The sequence below is a fragment of the Triticum urartu genome, chromosome 6A, assembly GCF_056163025.1.
Source record: "Triticum urartu cultivar PI428250 chromosome 6A, HENAU_Tu73, whole genome shotgun sequence".
NCBI lineage: Eukaryota > Viridiplantae > Streptophyta > Magnoliopsida > Poales > Poaceae > Triticum > Triticum urartu.
The window spans coordinates 173,791,456-173,814,967 of NC_141878.1; the positions used below are offsets into that span (position 1 = coordinate 173,791,456).

Consider the following 23,512-nt stretch of genomic DNA (forward strand, 5'->3'; position numbering starts at 1 on the left):
ACTGCTTTTCGCCCACATGACACTCCTACGTTGTGGATGACAACTGCAGTTACGCGAACGCGACAACTAGGTAAAACACACATGGCAACTGTGATTCTTTACTAGACGACAACTGCAGTTGCGCGTACGTGGCAACCATATAAACACACATGACAACTGTGATTAACAATACATGGCAACTATGGTTGGGCCACACATGGCAACTAGGTAAACACACACACATGGCAACTACTGTTTGACTATATGTGGCAAATAGTTAATCACACGCGGCAACTACCAAAAATTAGACATGGCAACTATAGTTAACCAAAACAGATAGAATTGCCATGCTTTTGCAACTACACTTGCCATCCCGGATAACTACATCTACATACCAGGATGGCAACTAAATTGTCATCCCGCGGGGTACCTAACGTAGCTGCGCCAGGATGTGTGGGCATTTTTGCTTCGTGACACACGCGAGATGGAGATACGTAGTACTTGTTGGGCGTGTGGCACGAAGTAGCCGCGCTCACACGTGTGGACAATTCTAATATCTGCCCACACACAGTCCGTGTGGACTGCCTCCTGCTCACATCACACACGGTGTATGGACGCATGTCAAATATACCACACGTGTTATCGGCGTCCTAAAAAAAGACCAACATAGCCTGCCTGGCCTAGCTTCGCCAGGCTTTGATCAAGAGAACCAGGATAGTTTTTTTAATATCTCTCAAACATAGTCGGTCTACTAGTGATTGATACAAAGTGATAACAAATATGTTAATTGCATTTTATTAAATCTTTCTTTATTTTATTAATATGTTTTTATTCGATGGTGACCTACGATCTTTCACATAATTATTATAATTTTAAATAGCGGGCTACGCCAAATAGCAATGGTTTTTAAAATTAGCCACACCAAGGCTATAATCGACTATTTAATAACTTTAGTATATGTGTATGAATGTCATCCTGCTCAAACCACTATAACGGGACTATATCGATGATATAGCCGACTATTTAAAACTTTGATTACCTATTTTTAAAAACTTTGATAATAATAGGAAACTTCTTCGCTCCATCCGGATGTAAATATCGTTGCGCGCAGCCGCCTGCTTCTTACGCCACTTGTCTCATGGGCCAGTGCAAACCATCCTTATCCTTATCTTCTTTCTCCCATCCTTTTCTTTCTCGAGCTCTCTTCACCGCTGATTATATCTCTCGCTGGCGAGGGGTTTCCCCAAGCTTTGCAGCACGCTACCATGGATCCGCCTCTTGCAAGCTCTGCTACGCAACTAGTACCACCTTCCCCCCAAGTGAACCCGAGAAGAGAGCTCCGCCGCTGTGAGACGGGGCGACCGCTGCTGTGACGGCGGACGAGGTGCTTCGACGCTCGACGACAATGATGCTACGGAAGTCTGCGGCGGGGATTGCTCCGAGTCCATCGGAGTTGCTACAACACTGGCGTTGCTGTGAGCCGCTGCTGCGATTTGGCGCCGGCCGGCAATGCTTGTAGGGGTCACCGATCTGCAAGAGGCGCCCATCGTCACGGGGGGCTACCGGTTATGCTGCAACCACTTGTGAAGTCGTTGGAGCTACTACAAGCAGTGTTGCGATGGGTGGCATCGCTGGAGGTGGTGTGGCGAGGAGCCGGGGATGTCGGTGTGCCGCACGTAGATGTTGTGACGGCTCCGCCATGCTGAGACGACATCTCGGCTGTGGCGATGTTGCTGCGACGGCGGCTCAACTGCTGCGACTGATACTGTGACGGTGGCTCGAGCTGCTCCGGCGGTGCTGCGACGACGGCTCAGGCTGCTCCGGCGATGCTGCGACGGCTTGCGCCGTGCTTCGAGCCGGTGCTGCAACGGCGCCACCATGCTATGAGCCGGTACCGTGAGTGTGCCAGAGTTGTTGCCGGCGTTCTGCGTGCGATGCCACCTAAGTTTGCTACGCAGGCGAGGATGTGCGTGCAGCGTTCTGCGATGAGAAGAAAGAAAAGAGTAGTCATGTTACGTTGACTTCCATCGAATGGGTAGGGCGTGCAGATCGTATGGTTCAGAAGGCGGATGCCGTACGTGCAACCAAGCTTAGGTGGCCTTTGTTTGGGCTTTAGCTACAGATTGTTGGATTCTAGTCCATCCAAAATTAGATTCTCAAACAAACAGTCAGATTTCTATCTTAGCTTTGAAGAATCAGATTCTGGAAATTGAACTACGCTGACATGCAAGCCCGAAGCTGCGAATTTGCTGATTCCCGGGATTCCCGAATGGCCACTTATCCAGGTTCCAGAATAGACCGACCTCTCCCCGTTATTACGCTAGAAATGCCACTGGCCCCGTCCAATTTCCTCCAGCGCCAGGTTATCCTCCACCTCGTCCTTTCTCACCCAACCAACAGAGAAGGGGATTTCCTCCAGCGCCGCCGCCCCTCCCTATAATCCCGGTGCCTCCCCACGGCCACGATCTCTGCTGCGCGGCCGTCCCCGGTCTCCACCTCTGCCGCCGTCCGCCCGTCCCCAATCTCCACCCGTGCCGCCCCCAATCTCCTGTCTACGGCGAAGGGGATGGATCCGAGCAGCTCCACCCCGACCTACAACAAGCTACTCGCGTCCCCTAGTTCCACATGCACTGCCCCCGCTGGTGTCCATGTCTGTCCATGCCGTCCAGGGGGTGGATATTTGCCCTGTTATTTGCCAATTTTTGTTTGTCTTTTCTACTGAATAATTGCTCAAATCATGTGTATATGCTCCTGGTCAGAATGTGTATAGATGTTTGAATCAAAATATTTCTGAGTCGTTCAATCAATGTGGTCAGTTTTGCAAGTTTTATATTTAACCATTAGTGCATTCGGGGGTGTTACAGACATTGCATAGCTCGTCTGCTTTTCCTAAAGCAGGGCAAACAAACGGCTAGCTTCTGATTCTCAGAATCCGTAGCTGCAGCTGATTCTCACAATCCAAGCCACAACAAATTAGTAGTGTCTCAAAAGAAAAAGATCTTCCGCACCTCCACGGCCTCTCACCGTCTCGCCCCGTCACTGCCGGGTGGGCCCATTCAACCCGCGCTCCTAGCCGCTGGCTGGGAATTTTTACACGCCGCGGGGTCGGGACTCAACCGGCGGCCGCAAAATCAAAAACCAAAAACTTCGTGCGCACCGCACACCACCCGCGACCGCGGAGGCGGAGCTTTCAAATCCCCCGCCTCTGCTACTTATTCCCTCCCCGTCTCCAAATTTTCGGCGAAATTTTCCATTCCCCCACCCGCCCTTCACTTCCCTTCACCCGTCGCTCTCAGCCCCGCAGCGCTAGCTAGGGTTGGGATCGATTTGGGGCCTAGGGTTAGGTCAGTTTCCCCATGGCGGCGGCGGCGGCGGCGGAGGGGTCCGGGGCAGAGGGCCGCGGCGAGGCCGCCGGCGGCGGCAGGCGGCAGCAGCAGCAGGGGCTGGCGGAGCGCCGGATGCTCCGGTCCCAGTACCACGCCATGAAGACCCTCATCAACGGTACGCCCCTCCTGTTCGGGTTCCTTTTGTGCGGCTCCGTTTCGGGGGTTTGGCGTGGTGCGATTCTGAGTTGTTTTTGTGTGCGCTTGTGTGTGGCGCAGAGGAGAGGGATGACATGGCGAAGGAGGACTCCGACAAGTTCGCCTCCATCATCACGCAGGTGGAGAGCTTGCACGAGCAAGGTAAGACCACGAATAATCATACTATATTGATCTTGCGACCCGCGCTTGTTTTTCCTCTCTCAGATGGGTGAACTGGGGACTATAGCCATGACATAAAAAGAACCCCGGCCCTTTCGACCGGGTCTATCAGTCTGTCTAAGTCACCACAATGTACAATCACAAGTTGTAATAATCTCCAAGTGTGAAATGGACCGTGTATTTATCTTTTAATAACGGATTCAGACGGACTTAAATTACTAGTAGAAGCAAACTGGTCTAAAAACCAATATGTCCAGGGGACATCACTAGAAGTAAACCATTGAGCAAATGATGTGAACTTGTGTTCATGTAGCTTTGGCGCATCTTGTAGAATGTGCAGCATGATCATAAGCTTACTTTCACATCATGTTCGTAGTTCTGCCTTGTTTTATTTTGGAGCTTTCTGAAGTATTATGTATTTCCACGTCATACAGTATAATGGAGCTGTCTATAGTAGCATGCATCATAAATAAACTGCAGGTTGTTCTTGCATGTTCATGTGGGACACATTTTGATCTTGTCACTCAATGCATGGCTGTTTGTCTGCAAGATTGCATTTCTAGACAAACGTGGGCGAGTATTGGCATGCCTTGAGCTCACTGTGGCATGTCAAAATGTTTGCTAAATGTGTGTTGATGAGGGATTTTGGTCTTTTTTTAAGGTTAGACAGAATCCGAAGGATTTCTATAGCTAAAATCCAAATCCCCCTCTCCTACTGGAACAAGCCCTTACTTAAAATAAAATGTCTACTATTTTCTACTCCCTCCGTTCCTAAATATAAGTCTTTTTACCGCTTCCACTACAAACTACATATGGATCTATATAGACATACTTTAATGTGTAGATTCACTCGAAGGGCCAGTGGCCGAATTATATTAGATAGGAAGAGAAGTACATAGTACAGCCGGGAAGCAGTCTAGGCGGACTAGAGCTGGGTCCCAATACAAAATTAGGCGTTCGCCGGCAGGTCGCAGATGCAACCTGCAGCCCGCCACATTCTAATGTCTTCCTTAATCAACTCCAGCACCCTGTCTACGGTGTTGGCGACATTATCAAAAATTCTCGCGTTTCTCTCCTTCCATATCCTCCAGTGTATCAGGATAGCGATCGTGTTGAAATTCCTCCGTGACGGTTTCGGGATCGCCACCCTCGCCTTCAGCCACCAGTCTTCCGTCGTGCCAAACTGCTCGCTGGGCACCTGGAAATCAGCCCCCGTCCATGTCCTGAAGCTCCGCCAGAGCTGCTGTGTAAATCTGCAATTTACAAATAAATGTGAGCAGTTTTCCGGCTCCTGCACACAAAGGGGGCATATGCCGTTGGATGGCCAGCCCCTTCGCTCAAGATTGTCTGCCGTGAGACACTTCCGGTGGACCGCCAACCACATAAAGAACTTGCATCTTGGAGGTGCCTTGGATTTCCATATTGGTCTGGAGCAGGCAAACCGGGTGTTGCCCATGAAGAAGAGTTGATATGCACTCTGGACGGAGAACTGGCCATCCGAAGTGAGCTTCCATACAAGGCGATCCTGGGAGTCCGGAGCCAGGGCTGTTTCCTGAACCAAGTCCCAGACTTGAAGGTATTGTGCTATGGCAATGAGGGAGATCCCTCCAGTGATGTCCCTGATCCAAGATCTGTTGTGGAGAGCCTCTCTGACCGATCTGCCCTTGTCCCTGACAAAATAGTAGAGGGCCGGCGCCATGGTCGCGATTGAGCATCTGTTCGGAAGCCAATTGTCGGTCCAAAACTTGGCCCTCGCTCCATCCCCCAAAGTCATACGACAAGCAGCATCAAAAATGGCCTGCACTTCCTTTTCCGTGCTGTCCGGAAGCCAATGCCACGGCCGCTCTTCCAAGTCCCTCCTCAGCCACGACCATTTGCAGCGCAGGGCCATCCCAAAGCACTTAAGGTTAATGATCCCTAGTCCTCCAAATTCCCTTGGCATGCAAACCCTTGCCCAAGGCATGAGGCAGTGCCCCCCACTAACCTGCTCTTCTCCTTTCCAAACGAACCCTTTGCATTTTCTGTTGATGATTTTAATGGCCCACATCGGGAGTGGTAGCACAGCCATAAAATGGATCGGCAGCGCCATCAGCACCGATCTTGTAAGGGAGAGGCGGCCCGCCGTGGCTAGCATCTTCGGCTTCCACCCTTTGAGTTTTCCGGAGAACTTGTCGATTAGGGGCATCAGATCATGGCGCCTAAGCCTGAAGATAGACAGTGGCAAGCCCAAGTACTGAATCGGGAATTGTTGTCGTCTGCATTGGAAGTGTCCCTCAACTGCCATGGCAAGGTCGTCCTCACAGCGGATGCACGTGATCGTGCTTTTGTGAAGGTTGATCCGTAGCCCTGACGCCTCCCCAAATAACTTTAGGATTTCTGATATAACCCGCAGGTCCGAGGGCACTGGTGTGAAGAACATAACTGCATCGTCAGCGAATATAGATGTCCTAGGCACCTTGCTTTGACATCCCAGATCCGAGAGTAATTTCTGTTGTGCTGCCCACTATAGTATGCAATGGATGGTGTCCATGGTCAGGATGAAAAGAGCTGGCGAAAGGGGGTCTCCTTGACGGACTCCTTGACCGAGAGCGAAGGCCTCCGAGAGCTCACCATTGATGAGTACGGAGGAGGAGGCCGTGGATAGAAGCCCGTAGATCCAGGCGCACCACTTCGATCCAAAGCCCCTTTTTCTCAAAACCTCCAGGAGGAATTCCCAAGATAAAGTGTCGAAGGCTTTAGAAATATCTATTTTCATGAGTACCGATGGTAGCTTCTTACGGTGTAGCAGCTTAGTAGTGTTGCGCACAAATTTGAAGTTCTCGTGGATGTTGCGTCTGCTGACGAAAGCACTCTGAGCCTGCGATATTAGAGCCGGTGACAGAGGGGCCAGCCGAACAGCTAAAACCTTGGCGAAAATCTTCGCTGCACCATGGATGAGGTTAATCGGCCTGAAATCGCTGACGTCCAGGGAATCATTCTTTTTAGGCAGCAACGTGAGAATGGAGCTGTTCAGGTCTCCAAAAGACGCGAACCGTCCCTCATACAGTGCCTTCATGACGGCCATGAAGTCTGCAGCGATGATCTCCCAGCAAACCTTGAAGAACATGCCTGTGAAGCCGTCCGGCCCCGGCGCCCTATCGGATGGCATATCCTGAATGACCCGCTTGACTTCTTCCTCAGTGAATGGGGCTTCCAAAGCACGTGCCTGCTCCGTGGACAGTTGCTGCAGATCAAGAACATCCAGGTTGATAGAGTGTCCACGTTTGGTCGGCTTTCCCATCAGGTTACCATCATGTGTAGATTCACTCATTTTGCTTCGTATGTAGTCCATAATGAAATCTCTAAAAAGACTTATATTTAGGAAAGGAGGGAGTATGTTTTACTGGTTGAGCTTTGAAATATTTATGCTATATAAAAACCCCAAAATGAGATGTCCGTCCACACTGCAGTGCAGAGACCCAGGGAGCAAGTAGCGGATGCAGAGGCTCTGCTAGATATTACAACCACGCTGGTAAAATCCGTGAGGTCCCAGTCAAGTGAAGGAATCACACCTTCTGATTTCGTAACAGCATTGCTGAAGAAATTTGGGCAGCAAGCAACCCTTGATTCCGAGCCTGTCTCGTTGTGCTGGGCTGATGTTGGGCTTTCTGCTTCACATGTCTTCAGGGCTGCGCCTGGATGCTGCACCATGTAATTAAGCTCCTTTCTTCTTATTACTAGTTCTCAACATTTTTTTGCAGTGCCTACTTGGTATATGACTTAAACCATGCATGCTCTTAATCCTTGCAGGCTTGGACCCATGGATACAGAAGTAAAGCAGCGGAAGCTTTCAGTTGTTAGTAGAAAAAGAAGTGCCAGGCCAACTGAAAATACTTGTCCTGAAGAGGTATCACATGCTTTTGTCTAGCATAATTAATAAAGCACTAGAGATTAATAACACCCATTTGTACATTTCTCCCATGATTTGTTTTGCCATCTGTTTGCCTTCTGTTATTGATGGGCGACATAGTTTGGACAATCTTTGGTCACTGTTGCGTAAATCTTAATTAATTCTATGCTTAAAGTTAGGACCCTGATAAGTGCCACATGTGTGGCACGAAGCAATTCTGCCCTGACGTTTTTTGATGGCAAGTTTAGTTACTCGAGGATGGCAACTTTAATTGTGAAGCATGGCAACTTTCTGTTTGGATGGCAAGTTTCAGTTTTTTGGGTTTTTTTTAGGATGGCAATTTTAGTTATAAAAAACGTCAGGGCGGTGTTACTTCGTGCCACACGTGTGGCACTTATCATTTGGGTAAAGTTATCAATCACCTTCTGTTTTTTTTTTGAAAGACACATCTTAGGCAGTACCATTCATATGTTTGCTATCTTCTGTAGCCGCTATTGAGCTTCTGGGTTGCTAGCTAGACTTCTTCCCTGCCATAGCATTATTATTTTTGTCAGAAATGTATGATCACCTCCAATAGTGGATTCATATCATCTTCTTAATGTGCAGCTTGCTGATTCTTCTGAGGGAGCAAAGACAGACACTGACCGGAATGTGACTGTTGTATTTGATATCCTGAGGAAAAATAAGCGTGCGAGGCTGGAGACCCTTGTTTTGAACAGACAATCATTTGCCCAAACGGTTGAGAATGTTTTTGCATTGTCTTTCCTAGTTAAAGATGGCAGGGTGGCAATAAACATTGATGACAATGGGCACCATATAGTCTGTAAGAATTTTCTCGTATGGTTTCATTTGTGCTTTAATAGTACCACGGAGATGCTCGTGTATCTTACATAATTCTGTTGGCCTTGCGCAGATCCACGAAATGCACCTGCTGCTAGTGCCATAGCGTCAGGAGAAGTGTCCTACAGCCATTTTGTTTTCAGATATGATTACAGAGATTGGAAGGTACTGTTTCTGATCATAGAGCTCTCTTACGGTATTTTAATATTTGACCTGGATGATCAACCTCATTGTTTGTAGTGCATTCAGGCAAGAGCAGTAAAACCTGTATTGACTTCTGTTAATAGAAATTAATAAATAGAAACAGCTTTCTATTTGATTTGAGTACCACTATGACCGCATGGTGCTGCTGCTTTTGTAATGGTCCTTAGGTTAAATCATAGGGTAGATCAGATTAGGCTTAAGAAGGAAGAGCAAGGTAACAGGGTTAGAGGAGGCAGCAGGAGATAAGAACTAGCACATGGTTGGTTGATCATAGCTGAGTGCACATCCTCTCTTATAGAAGGATGGATAACATGGTCCATACGGATCTAATCCTAACTTTCCAAACTAATAAGGTTGTATACCTTGTTTGAATGACTAGGGCTGTCTGCCCCCTGACTAGATGGGCCATTTATGCAGTTTATTGTCTTGGATCCATGAGCTTAGCATCCTTTATTTAGTTTGCAACAGAAATCATCTTTACCCTCCTAACTTAGGAAGAAATTTTATTGACTCCATTTGCATCTTCCTCTAAAATGGCTCCTATGTTTGCTAAACCAGTGACTCATTGTCTCTCTCCACCCCCCCTTTGCGGGCAAGATAAAAGCACACAGTATCAGAATTCACAGGAGATTTTAATCTCTCAAATAATCTGATCTTTCCTTTCTTTTGACCTGTTTTTAGCTTATGAAAGAAGTCGTTCCTGAAGGGCAAGAACTGATGCCGCACAGGACCGCACACAGCCTCTCTTCTGAAGAGCGAGAACAGCTGGAGCCGTGTGCGCAACGAACACCGATAAGGAAACTTTGCCGGAACCGGGGTTTGGTTCTTCAGGAGCAGATGGTTGTTGCAGAGACACCCGAGGAGGACAGAAGCTCCAAACGCAAGCGTCTATTCATAGATCAGGAGTGATCATGCCTGCTTGAAATGCCTTGTGCCGCGGTCTACGCTGTGTCTGTATGTAGGAGGTATTTGCCTGATTAACGTACCCATTGTAGAACAAGGTGTGCCATAGCACCGCTTGTGCTAGTTCTTACCTTGAGACGAGATTCCTCCGGGAGAGGAAAGAGGGCAATAGAAATGTAAGCTCAATAGAAATGCTACTGTAGTTCTTTAGATCAGTCGGCTTAAATAATGTTCTTGGAATCGGACTTGTATAATGTCGCTCAGAGTAATATGCTTGTGCTGATAGAGAAAAAGAAAAGGTTTGCTTCTAGCTGAGCCAAAGTTCCTATTCAGCATTTGTGAGTAGTCTGCTTACGGTTTGATTGTATTGGTTTTTGCTTGATTTTCTGTTAACTAATTGGGCAATTTTCTTCTTAATTATTAATTGACGTGACAAAACTTGCCTCCGTTTTGCAAAAATATATATTCCTATTCATAGTCTATAATTTTGACAATGAGCGGGTTTCTTCCACTCCATTTTTAGTTTTGCCTTTAGATCATTCCTCCACAGAACTGGAAAACCATCGGGCCACGGCAGGGATAGACAAGAAACTTATTGGTCTGTTTACCGACAGGAGATGCAGAGCTTCTGTTTTTTGACGGAATGCAGAGCTTCTGTTCATGCATTTCTGAGAACGAAAGTAGTAGTATGCAGACGATACTCACTGGCCGATCATCACAAACACCATGAGGAAGAGAAACGTTTTGATCTTGAGACCCTCAGGACGCGTCTGGCCTGCGCAGCTCGTCCGTGCCATGGGCGAAGTGGCACCTGCCGGCGAAGGCGCACGACCCACCGGCGACGAAGCTCACGCACAGCCTGGTCTTGAAGCTGCTCCCGGGTCCCATGGGTTTGCCGAGCTCGCGGTCGCCGTGCGCGAAGTGGCACCTGTCCCCCCACTTACACCCCTCCGGCGAGCCGTGGTTCTTGCAGAGCCGAGTCTTGACGGTGGCCGGTGCAGTGGCAGACATGGGCGCCCGTGGTTGAGCCGGGTCGTCGCCTAGCTCCAGCTTGCTCATCTTCTTGGTAACAGCCTGGTCGGGTTCCTGGTGTCCGCTGGGAACGCGATGGAGGAAACGGCAGTCCTCGCCGAAGGGGCAGTCGCCGCCGCTGCGCAGTTGGCGAGAAAAACAGGATCCACCGCGAGGAATTACATGAGAAAAAATTAATTATACAGCTGCTGCAGCGAAATCCTTTTTCGTAGATATGAATTTTTGTTCACTGGTTTGTTAGCGCCACGACATTCTTTTTTTGAGAAAATTGAAAGGCAACATAACAGGTATGCTTGCGGAATGCCAACCTGAAAAACCTGGTGCAGATCTTGTCTATCTTCTTCGATTTGCTTCCGACACGCGTTCGAGGTGGCTCCGACCCTGTTACATCAGAGGAATGTTTGAATCGCATAATCCAAAAATGAAGAAAAAAAGCGCAGTTCCATGAACCGCCAATCAGGCGTGCTGTTCCATAAAAAACAAACCTGTCAAACTATTTTCTTCGAAAAATAAGACACAATTTGAATGAGGCGGCCATCTAAGGCAGAAGAAGAGTGATGTACTCATGTACTCCCTTCGCAAAGAAATATAAAAGCGTTTCTAAAATTACAACACAGCACTGCCGGGAGGAGAAGAGACGCCGGCCGTACTCACCACCCCGCGGTTCCGACTCCCACGTGAGTGATGCCGCCTCGACCTCCCTCTTGCATGCGTGGATGCCAGCGGGAAGCTTGTCGCGGCAGGCCTCACGAACAGAGAGCATGGACTCCCTCGAGTAGGCGATCCTCCTCTTCTCCTCCTCCCTGCGTACGTTAACTAGAACCCGTCACGAATCACGCATCATAGACGCACAAGGCATAATACATGGGCACGTACAGAGCTGGTTACCTGCTGGGAGCATCGGGGTCAGGGGTGGAGCTCATCTCGACGGCGGACGGCGGACGGCGGAAGGAGCACAGCTTGTGTGAGCAACACTGCTAAGATCCACAGCTTTATTACGGCGATCCCGAACCGGCCTATATATGCACGCGTCATGGACTCATGGCCCCTGCGGCAACAATAATAAGTAAATAAATAATAAATGACCGGAACACGTGAGAAACACGGGAGGCCAGCAGACGGCGGCCGGCGCCCTCCCAGGGAGTGTTACGTTACGTTTACCGTGCCGTGCGTACGTGCGCTGGCTCATCGATGGGTGCGTGCGTGCGTACGTGCTCTGCTCACCTCGGGTGCATGTCCCTTCTTCGCCTGCACTGTACTACGTCAGTGGCACGGGCTACGTTCCATGAGGGAAAACGGTTTTGGAGGAAGAATGAACCCTCGGAACTTACCTACGTGTTGCCGTTGATAGAGGAGACCTGCATGATGGCTTCCACGGTGTTGTTTACACCCTAGAGCTAGAGGTACTCTCATGTACGCGGAGTTGTTCTCCAGACCGTTGATGGACGACCAAATCGCTGCGATTTTGGCCCTTTTTGGTTGGGATGCTTCTATCCTGCTGATGCAGGACAACGGGGCCAAGGTGGAGGCGGGGCACCGAGCGCCCGGGTCGGTGGTTTGTGGGCCTTTTCTATGGCGACACAACCATACAAGCTGCTGGTGTGGAATGTTAAGGGGCTCAAGTCCCCGGCAAGGCGAAACGTGATCTTCCAAGTCATAGCAAGTGTGAGCCCGTTCATCGTGTGTTTCTAGGAGATCAAATTGGAAGTTGTATCCCCTGAAGTCATTAGGCATTGCCTGGGTAATAGACTCAAGAGCTTCTTCTACCTCCCAGCAATGGGCACGCGCAGTGGGACCTTGATAGTGTGGGATGTCACAGTGGTGGCGGTGTCCAACCCTCATCGGACTACGAACATGCTTATGGCTTTGGCGAAGCCGGTCGAGGGGACCGAATGGTGGCTCACCGGCGTGTACGGGCCACAAGGCAACGCGGAGAAAGTGGAGTACAAGCAGGAACTTCTTGACGTTAGGGACTTGCACATCGGCCCTTGGATGGTAGCCGAAGATTTCAGTCTCCTAGTGTAACACCCCGGATGTAACTTTCCCAATATGTTTTCCAACTCTTGCCGTTTCCGGCTTTAAGTTATTTTATTTTCTCGGGTTCGGGTCTTTGTCTCCGTGTGTTGTTATCGTTGTCATGCATCTTATATCATGTCATCATGTGCATTGCTTTTGCATACGTGTTCATCTCATGCATTCGAACTTTTTCCCCGTTGTCCGTTTTGCATTCCGGCGCTTCGTTCTCCTCCGGTGGTCATTTCTACCTTTCTTTCGTGTGTGGGGATTAAACATTTCCGGATTGGGCCGAGACTTGCCAAGAGGCCTTGGTTTACTACTGGTAGACCGCCTGTCAAGTTTCGTACCATTTGGACTTCGTTTGATACTCCAACGGTTAACCGAGGGACCGATAAGGCCTCGTGTGTGTTGCAGCCCAACACCCCTCTAATTTGGCCCAAAACCCACCAAAACCTTCTCCATCATTTAGAGCGTTCGATCACGATCGTGTGGCCGAAAACCGCACCTCATTTGGACTCTCCTAGCTCCCTCTATGCCTATAAATAGACCCCCTCCTCCAATTCACGGATCCGCTCTTCGAAACCCTAAAATCCTAAATCCGCCGCGCCGGACAATGTCTGTCCTGGGCCGGACACACCGCGCCGCCGCGTCCAGCCAGTGAGGGGCCGCCACCTGTCCCGCGCGGGGCCTCCCTCCGCCGCTGGCCCGCGAGGCCCAAGGCGGGCCCTCCTCCGCCGCCGCCCGGGCCGAGCCGCCTACCGTGCCCCGCCGCCTTCTTCCCGCCGTCCGGCGACCCCGCGCCACCGCACGGAGCCGACGCCGGCCGCCGCACCCTCACCGGCGACCGCGCCGCCCCACCGGAGCATCGCCCGCCGCCGCCAATCCGCGCCGGGGCCGCGCCCGACGGCCGCCGCCGCCGTCCCGTCCCTCCTCTCGCCGGCTCCGGCTTTCCCCGCGCCGGAGCGGCGCCTCCTCTTCGCCGGAGTAGGGATCCTCACCGGCGACCTCGGATTTCGTCGCGGGTGAACAGTGGATCTCGCGGGTGAACAGTAAACCCTAATCCGCGAGGTGGTTTTTTTTTCTTCTAAGTCCTCAAAATCTCAGATCCATATGCTCCTGTTCATCGTGCTATAACTCCGCATCCGTAGCTCCGTTTTGGGCATATAGCATATAAAAATGTTCGTCTCAGAGAGTACATCATTTCATTCCATTGCATCATTTTCATTTGAGTTCATCTTGATGCCCGAAATGCTGTTAGAAGAGTGCTACTTGAGATATTTGTCAGATCTGCTACTCCATTTAGATTTTTGTCATTTTTGCCATGATTATTGTGTGCATGATATGCCCATGAGCTCTACATATGTTTTGTTAAGGGTTTTGCCATCTTTCCAGAGATGCAACCCATGTATTTTTGTGATGTGTGTGGTGACTAGCACAAGCTTGCAAAGTGAGGCACTTGGTAATGCTGATTTCAGGAACTTAGCATTTCCCCTAAGTCCTTGATCTGTTTATCTCATGTTGCCATATGTTCATGTTGTTTCCTAGTGATCCGTGCCTCTTTTGAGGATGATCAGTAAGGATGTTTTGTTGATCTTGTAGTGCTCTATCCATCCATGTCTTTGTTTGCAATTATGGAGCACCCTAGCTTGAGTCAATCAAGCTCTACTTTTGCTACTTCGTGAATCTGGGCAGATTGTCTACTTGTTAGCGATGTTGCCGATGATGTTGTAGTTGATCCGTGCATGCTATGTTATTGTTCTTGCCATGTCTAGCTTGCATTTTGTGTTTTCTTGATGGGTGTATGCTTAGATTATCATGACTTGCTCCGTAGTGAGTGCATCGAGCTCGTAAACATGCCTACTTGATATCTGTTTTCAGCATGCTCCAGTTTTCACTAAGTCTGAGAACTGATTATGTTTTTGCCATGTTCACATGCTTGCAATTGTATTTTCTGATCCCTTTTGGCTCAAGGTCACTAAGGGACTTTTGTTAAGCTCTCTGAGTAGCTTCATTCCATGCTTTACTTTGCCATGTTCAGGTCCTGTAGCATGTAGTTTTGTTTCCCCGAAGTGTGCTACCTGATCTGAAATTCCAGACAAGTGTTAATTTCACTAAGTCTGAAATCTGTTTGCCATATGCATTTTTGCCATGCTTGTTTGAACCTGTTAATGGATGAATTGGCCGTAGCTCAGTGCTAGACTTTTGTTAAGCATCATGAATGCATCCCTGCCATGTATTTTGTTGTCATGTTTGGGTGCTGTAGCTTGTTCATCTCTTTGCATTTAGATGGCTACTTGCTATAAATCACAGACCGGTGTCATATTTGAATTGCTTGCCATTTCCAAACCGTAACTCCGATTCCGGCGTTCTTTATATCGTTTTCAAGCAATTTCATCTCATCTTTCCAGTGGCACACTTGGATTCCCAAGTTGAGGCCAGGTTCATGCATCCCTTGTCAAATCTTGCATATGCATCCCGCATCGCATCCCGCATAGCATACCATCCTTGCATCATATTGTTTGATCCTTGCACGTGGTTGATTGTGTCCTTGTTGCTTGTTTGTCTTGTTTGGGTAGAGCCAGGAGACGAGTTCGCTAACGAGGAGCCCGTTGAGTTTGCTTTTGAGGATCCAGTCAACTCTGACCAGTTTGCAGGCAAGATGATCATACCCTCGAAATCACTACTATCTTTGCTATGCTAGATTGCTCGCTCTTTTGCTATGCCAATGCTACGATGCCTACCACTTGCTTTCAAGCCTCCCAAATTGCCATGTCAAACCTCTAACCCACCTTGTCCTAGCATACCGTTGATTGGCTATGTTACCGCTTTGCTCAGCCCCTCTTATAGCGTTGCTAGTTGCAGGTGAAGATTGGAGACCGTTCCTTGTTGGAACATTTATTTACTTGTTGGGATATCATTATATTATCTTGTTATCTTAATGCATCTATACACTTGGTAAAGGGTGGAAGGCTCGGCCTCTCGCCTAGTGTTTTGTTCCACTCTTGCCGCCCTAGTTTCCGTCATATCGGTGTTATGTTCCCGGATTTTTGCGTTCCTTATGCGGTTGGGTTATAATGGGAACCCCTTGATAGTTCGCCTTGATTAAAGCTTTTCCAGCCATGCCCAACCTTGGTTTTACCATTTGCCTCCTAGCCTCTTTTTCCCTTGGGTTTCCGGAGCCCGAGGGTCATCTTATTTTAAACCCCCCCGGGCCAGTGCTCCTCTGAGTGTTGGTCCACCTGTCAGCTGCCGGTGGCCACCAGGGGAAACTCTGGGCTGGCCTACCCGTACCTAGGACAATCTGAGTGTGCCATGAGAAAGAGATATGTGCAGCTCCTATCGGGTTTTGTCGGCACATTCGGGCGGTGTTGCTGAATTAGTTTTAACCTGTCGAAGTGTCTTGAAGAACCGAGATACCGAGTCTGATCGGAACGTCTCGGGAGGAGGTCTATTCCTTCGTTGACCATGAGAGCTTGTCATGGGCTAAGTTGGGACTCCCCCTGCAGGAATTTGAACTTTCGAAAGCCGTGCCCGCGGTTATGGGCAGATGGGAATTTGTTAATGTCCGGTTGTAGATAACTTGAACCTTAACTTAATTAAAATGAATCAACTGAGTGTGTTACCGTGATGGCCTCTTCTCGGCGGAGTCCGGGAAGTGGACACGGTGTTGGAGTAATGCTTGCGCAGGTTGCTCTCTAGTTTCTTGCTCGCGCTTTGCCTCCTCTTCTCGCTCTCTTTGGCGAACAGGATAGCCACCATATTTGCTAGTCGCTTGCTGCAGCTCCACATATTTACCTTGCCTTACCTATAAGCTTAAATAGTCTTGATCGCGAGGGTGCGAGATTGCCGAGTCCCTGTGGCTCACAGATTACTATTACACCAGATGCAGGGCCTGATGATTCCGCTCCAGGTGACGCGCTCGAGCTCAAGTGGGAGTTCGACGAGGACTCTCAACGATACTATGTTTCCTTTCCTGATGATCAGTAGTGGTTCCCAGTTGGGGGTGATCGGGACCGTGTCGCATGTTGGGTTATCTTTTATTTTGGCGCCGTAGTCGGGCCATGAGTGTTTGGATGATGTAATGTTATTTTTGTACCTTGTTTGACGTGGCGAGTGTAAGCCAACTATGTTATCTCCCCTTTATTATTTATATTACATGGGATGTTGTGAAGATTGCCTAATATGCGACATATGCCTTCAATGCGATTATGCCTCTAAGTCGTGCCTCGACACGTGGGAGATATAGTCGCATCAAGGGTGTTACACCTAGTCAACCCCGAAGACGATGCAGTGAATCATAGAATGATGGCTAGGTTCCAGGCGCGGCTCAATCGCCTTGAACTTAAGGAGCTATGCCTAAACGGGAGGAGATTCACATGGTCGAACGAGTGACAACGCCCCACTCCTGAGAAGATTGACCATGTCTTCGTGTCTAGTTGCTGGGAGGATCTGCACCTGACGTGCCTTCTCACTGCCCTTGGGTCGGCGGTGTTGGACCACACCCCTCCCGTTAGACCTAAATGCGGATATTATGGTGGGCAAACAGTTCCGTTTCAAAGCCTTCTGGCCCAAGGCAGAGCGGTTCTTCGAGACTGTTGAGATGGCTTGGCACTCAGTGCCTGGAACGGGGAATGCATTCATGGCTCTGGAAAACAAGATGAGGGCCACCTCCAAGGCTTTGCAAAGGTGGAGTGACCGGTGGATTGGCAACATGAAGTTGCAAACCTTGATCGCCCTTGAGGTCATTGCGAGGCTCGATCAAGGCATGGATAACATGGAGCTCTTAGTGAGGGAGCATGGCCTGCACAAAGTTCTGAAGTAGAAGCTGCTCGGGCTTACGTCGCTGCAACGCATGGTTGTGCGCCTGCGATCACGGATGCTGCAACCCAACAAGGGCGAGGCGAACACAACGTACTTCCACCGGCAGGCGTGTCACCGGCAGTGGCGCAATGCCATCATGTCCTTGCAATCTGTTGAGCGAGTACTGGCAGGCTAGGAAGAGATGCTGAGGCAGTGGACAACTACTACTCGAGGCTATTTGGGTCGGCCCTACATCGGGCCTTCGCGCTGAACTTGGATACATTGGGCCCGCCCATACGTGATCTTGCACACCTTGAGGCCCCTTTCTCCTGTGAGGAGGTCAAGAAAATTGTGAAGGGGATACCACTTGACAAAGTGCCGGCGTCGGACGGGTTCACGGGCCGATTCTGTGCTTCATGATGGCACATAATAAAGGACGACCTTATGCGGGTATTGGAGCACTTCTTTCGGGGTGACATGCGTGGCTTGCCCGCAATCAACAATGCCCTCGTTTTTCTCCTACCTAAAGTGGTTGGGGCGGTTGGACTCAAGGACTACCGGCCTATGAGCCTCACCCACGATGCAATCAAGATCTTTGAAAAGGTCATGGCGACACGGTTGGCTGCGGAGCTACCACATCTGGTGGGGAACCTGAAGGAAATATGCCCTAGAGGCAATAATAAAGTTGTTATTTATATTTCCTTATATCATGATAAATGTTTATTATTCATGCTAGAATTGTATTATCCGGAAACTTGATACATGTGTGAATACATAGACAAAACAGAGTGTCCCTAGTATGCCTCTACTTGACTAGCTCGTTAATCAAAGATGGTTAAGTTTCCTGACCATAGACATGTGTTGTCATTTCATGAACGGGATCACATCATTAGGAGAATGATGTGATGGACAAGACCCACCCGTTAGCTTAGCATAATGATCGTTAAGTTTTATTGCTATTGCTTTCTTCACGACTTATACATATTCCTTTGACTATGAGATTATGAAACTCCCGAATACCGGAGGAACACCTTGTGTGCTATCAAACATCACAACGTAACTGGGTGATTATAAAGATGCTCTACAGGTGTCTCCGAAGGTGTTTGTTGGGTTGGCATAGATCGAGATTAGGATTTGTCACTCTGAGTATCGGAGAGGTATCTCTGGGCCCTCTCGGTAATGCACATCACGATAAGCTTTGCAAGCAATGTGACTAATGAGTTAGTTGCGGGATGATGCATTACGGAACGAGTAAAGAGACTTGCCGGTAACGAGATTGAACTAGATATGAAGATACGGATCGAATCTCGGGAAAGTAACATACCGATGACAAAGGGAATGACGTATGTTGTCATTGCGGTTTGACCGATAAAGATCTTTGTAGAATATGTAGGAACCAATATGAGCAACCAGGTTCCACTATTGGTTATTGATCGGAGATGTGTCTCGGTCATGTCTACATAGTTCTCGAACCCGTAGGGTCCGCACGCTTAATGTTCGGTGACGATTTCTATTATGTGTTATGTGTTTTGGTGACTGAAGATTGTTCGGAGTCCCGGATGAGATCACAGATATGACGAGGAGTCTCGAAATGGTCGAGAGGTAAAGATTGATATATTGGACGATAGTATTCGGACACTGGTAACCCACAAGTACAGGGGATCGCAACAGTTTTTGAGGGTAGGGTATTCAACCCAAATTTATAGATTCGACACAAGGGGAGCCAAAGAATATTTGAAGGTATTAGAAACTGAGTTGTCAATTCAACCACACCTGGAGATTAATTATCTGCAGCGAAGTGATCAGTAGCAAAGTAGTATGATAGTTTTGATAATAGTAGCAACAACAATGTCAGTGATAGCAGTAGTTTTGTAACAAGCGCAACAACAAAGATATCAGTAATAACTTAGCAAGAACAATATAAGATAAATTCATAGGCATTGGATCAGTGACTTGTTGGATGATATTCATCATGAGACAGTTTTAACCTAGGGCGATACGGTACTAACTCCAATTCGTCAATATAATGTAGGCATGTATTCCGTAAATAGTCATACGTGCTTATGGAAAGAACTTGCATGACATATTTTGTCCTACCCTCCCGTGGCAGCGAGGTCCTATTGGAAACCAAGGGATATTAAGGCCTCCTTTTAATAGAGAACCGAAACGAAGCATTAACACATAGTGAATACATGAACTCCTCAAACTACTGTCATCACCAGGAGTGGTCCCGACTATTGTCACTCCGGGGTTGCCGGATCATAACACGTAGTAGGTGACTATAACTTGCAAGATCGGATCTAGAACATGGATATAATGGTGATAACATAAACGGTTCAGATCTGAGTTCATGGAACCCGGGCCCAAAGTGACAAGCATTAAGCATGGCAAAGTCATAACAACATTAATCTTAGAACATAGTGGATACTAGGGATCAAGCCCTAACAAAACTAACTCGATTACATGATGAATCTCATCCAACTCCTCACTGACTAGCGAGCCTACGAAGGAATTACTCACTTCCGGTGGGGAGCATCATGGAATTGGCGATGGAGAAGGGGTGGTGATGATGAAGAACGAAGACCCCCCTCTCCGGAGCCCCAAACGGACTCTAGATCCGACCTCCCGATGAAGAACAGGAGGTGACGACGGCTCCATCTTTTGGATCATGATAATTCTTTCTCCCTGATTTTTTATATGAAAAAATAGGTATTTATGGAGTTGGAATCAGGGTCTGCGGGGCCACCAGGTGGGGACAACCCACCTGGGCGCGCCAGGAGGGGGGGCTGGTGGGTTGTGCCCACCCAGGTGCCCCCTCCGGTGGATCTTGGCTCCAGAAATTCTTGTTTATAGTATAAAAAATCCTCGCAAAGTTTCGTTTCATTCCGTGAACTTTTATTTCTGCACAAAAACAACACCATGGTAGTACTGCTGAAAACAACATCAGTCCGGGGTTAGTTTCATGCAAATTATCGTCCAAAACAAGAGGAAAAGCGTTAGGAAAAGTAAATACGTTGGAGACGTATCAACTCCTCCAAGCTTAAACCTTTGCTTGTCCTCAAGCAATTCAGTTGATAAACTGAAAGTGAAAAAGAAAAACTTTTACGAACTCTTTTGCTCTTATTTGCATAAATAAGCTTAAACAACACCCAAGTTTTCAGCCAACATTATAACTAACCATGTCGACAATAACTCTTAAAGATTATATTAACTCATATCAATGACATAATCAGCTAGCGAGCAATAATAAGATATCTCAAACGGCAACACGTTGTCAAAACACCCATGATATAATATTAGAATAGCGGTATCTCGCTAGCCCTTTCTGAGACCGCAAAACATAAATGCAGAGCACCTCCAAAGTTCAAGCAGCGACTAAACATTGTAATTCATGGTAGAAAAGATCCATTCATGATGCACCCAACATTAGCTACACACAATGCATGAGTCATGACAGCAGTGCTCTCAGGTTCCAGCGCTTGTTTTAGAAGGTGATGACACAACGTAAAAGTAAATAGATAGTCCCTTCGCAAAGGGAAGCAGTGATTTGCAGAGGTGCCAGAGCTCAAGTTTTTAACCAGAGATAAATGATATTTTGAGACACGCACCCTTCTCATTTACTTCACAACCATCAGTTATCAATATCTTCCATGCTTAGCACGCTAGTGGCGGTTCCCAAGCGATAAAAGTAAAGGTTTTGACTCCATTGGGAGTTTTTGTTTGATTATTTGTAAGTTTTTTCTATTTGCAGTTTGGGACCGGGCATCCCTATTACCGTCCTTTTCTCGTGTGATGGCAAGTGAATAAACACTCGACCTGAGAATAACCCGCTTAGCATGGAAGATACCGACCACCTCCTGTCGTTCCATGAATGATCCAGGCACACAAAAGGGATATTTATTAGAAGTTTTTAGAGGTGGCACATGCAAATTTACTTAGGACGGCAAGGTAATACCGCATATAGGTAGGTATGGTGGACTCATCTAGAATAACTTTTGGGTTCAAGGTTTTTAATGTACAAGCATAACTCCCACTTAGTATAGGCGAAGGCTAGCAATTAGGTTGAGAAGCGGCCAGCTAGAGAGCAACAACGGTCATGAACATGCATTATGCATAAGTAATGTTGGACACTAGCATGAGTAGGATATGAGTACCATGAACATAAATATCATAGAGGCTATGTTGGTTTTGATTCAACTACATGCATGAACATGTGCCAAGTCAAGCCACTCGAACATTCAGAGGAGGATACCATATCATCATACTACATCACAATCATTTTAACGCAATGTTGATATCCAAGATAAATCATTATTCACTCCTAGCTACTTATGCATGGCATGAGAAACTATAATCTCTAATTGTCATTGCAAATAATCAGAATGGGCTGAATCATGGATACTAGGTTAAACATATTTACACAAACAGAACAAGTCGAGTTCATACCCGTTTCTCTCTGCCACAACCAGTTCATCGAATATCGTCATTATTGCCTTTCACTTGCACGACCGAATGATATGGAAATAATAATAGTGCAAGAGTGCCGTGGAATAAGCTAGAATCTGCAAAACATTTTATTCAACAAGAGAAGGCAAGGTAAAGCGGGCTCTTTATTAGATCAACAATTATTCATATGAGAGCCACTCAACATTTTCATCGTGGTCTTCTCCTCGGTAAGACTCGAATAAAAAGAAAAGAAATTCAGAGAAACACACTGAAATAATTTTGGAGTTTTTGGTTTTCTTGAACAAGCAAATAAAAGGGAAAAGCAAAAACAAGAAAAACTATTTACACGGGAAAGCTCCCAACAAGCAAAAGAAGAATAAGGAAATCTTTTTGGGTTTTCTTTTTAGTGCTACTACTAAGCATGCATAGAAAGTAAACTAACTACAACTATTTTTTTTGGTTTTTCTAAAGTTTTCCAAACACACAAGAAGAAAGCAAGAAAATAAATTTAAGCATGGATGATACAATGAAAAAGTGTGAACACCGACAGATGAAAATAAGTGAGCATGAATGTAATGTCGGTGAGAAATACGTACTCCCCCAAGCTTAGGCTTTTGGCATAACTTGGTAAACGATTAGTAGCCTGGATAGTAGTTGGCGTGGTAGCTCACGGAGGCTCTCGGTGAGAATGCCTCAGCCTGCTGTGCTGCCTCACTGCCGCGTTGTGAGCTGGGGCCTCGCTCTCAGGGACAAAGTATCTTCCTTTGTTATCTGAAATGTAGGGACCGAGACCGTCATTGTGAAAATATTGCTCCAATTCCTCCTTAATGCCCACACGCATCATATAGTCATCGCAGGGCCATAAGCATGTTTTGGTGGTGGCATCTCATGTGGAACTTTCACTTGGTTCAACATAAGACCGGCGAGCGGAGCTGTCACTAGAAGATGCCCCCGAGGATCGCCTCCTCTAAGAACTCCTTCCAAAAAGGTTCATCGTGTTAACGTACAATTTTCTGAAAATTTTTGAGTAACAAAAATTTATCAACAAAACTTTACAAGATTGATAGCAACTACTCATAGGGATACATAGAGGCCATAGAGAGCATTCAAACTACTTAGAACTCTAAGAATTCAACATGCAAGCTCATCTATAGCAGCACCAAGAGTAGCTAATTATCCAAAATATAAACCACTAAAACAAAAACTAATTGGACAAACGGTGGAGTCACATACCAAGCAACAATCCCCCGAAACAGTTTAGAAAGCGGAGCTTCTAGCAAAGAGATCGAAATCCGTGGGTTTGAGAGCAAGAACAGGGGAGAGAGAGCAATGGAGAATTTTTTCTGGAGGTAAGTGACGATTTGGTGTGAAGAGATAAGTGAGAGGGCCCGCGTGGGGACCACAACCCACCAGGGCGTGCCTGGGGGTCCTGGCGCGCCCAGGTGGGTTGTGCCCACCTGGTGCACCTCCCTCTGATGTTATTTGCACTAGAAATTCAGAAATATTCGGAAAAAATTGTATTAAATTTTCAGAGCATTCTGAGAACTTTTATTTTTGGATCATTTTTTATTGCACGGAAAATTCAGAAAACAGACAAACACATGGCATTTTATTTTATTTAACTAATAAAAACAGGAAATATGTTGTAGCGACATAAGGTAGTGCTTACTAAATTCATCAACTTCATACCTCTAAAAAATGA

At 47.4% G+C, this 23,512-nt stretch overlaps 1 protein-coding gene across 1 annotated transcript; it reads left to right on the plus strand.

The window, feature by feature from the left end:
* The first annotated feature begins 1,176 nt into the window (after positions 1 to 1,176).
* Positions 1,177 to 9,826, plus strand: LOC125517638 (Nse4, component of Smc5/6 DNA repair complex). The gene is made up of 7 exons (XM_048682844.2): positions 1,177 to 3,480; positions 3,582 to 3,662; positions 7,130 to 7,370; positions 7,470 to 7,566; positions 8,176 to 8,392; positions 8,483 to 8,574; positions 9,295 to 9,826. Exons 1-7 carry the CDS (start codon positions 3,336 to 3,338, stop codon positions 9,520 to 9,522), a joined length of 1,101 nt encoding a protein of 366 aa, XP_048538801.2. The 5' UTR covers positions 1,177 to 3,335; the 3' UTR covers positions 9,523 to 9,826.
* Positions 9,827 to 23,512: the final 13,686 nt, after the last annotated feature.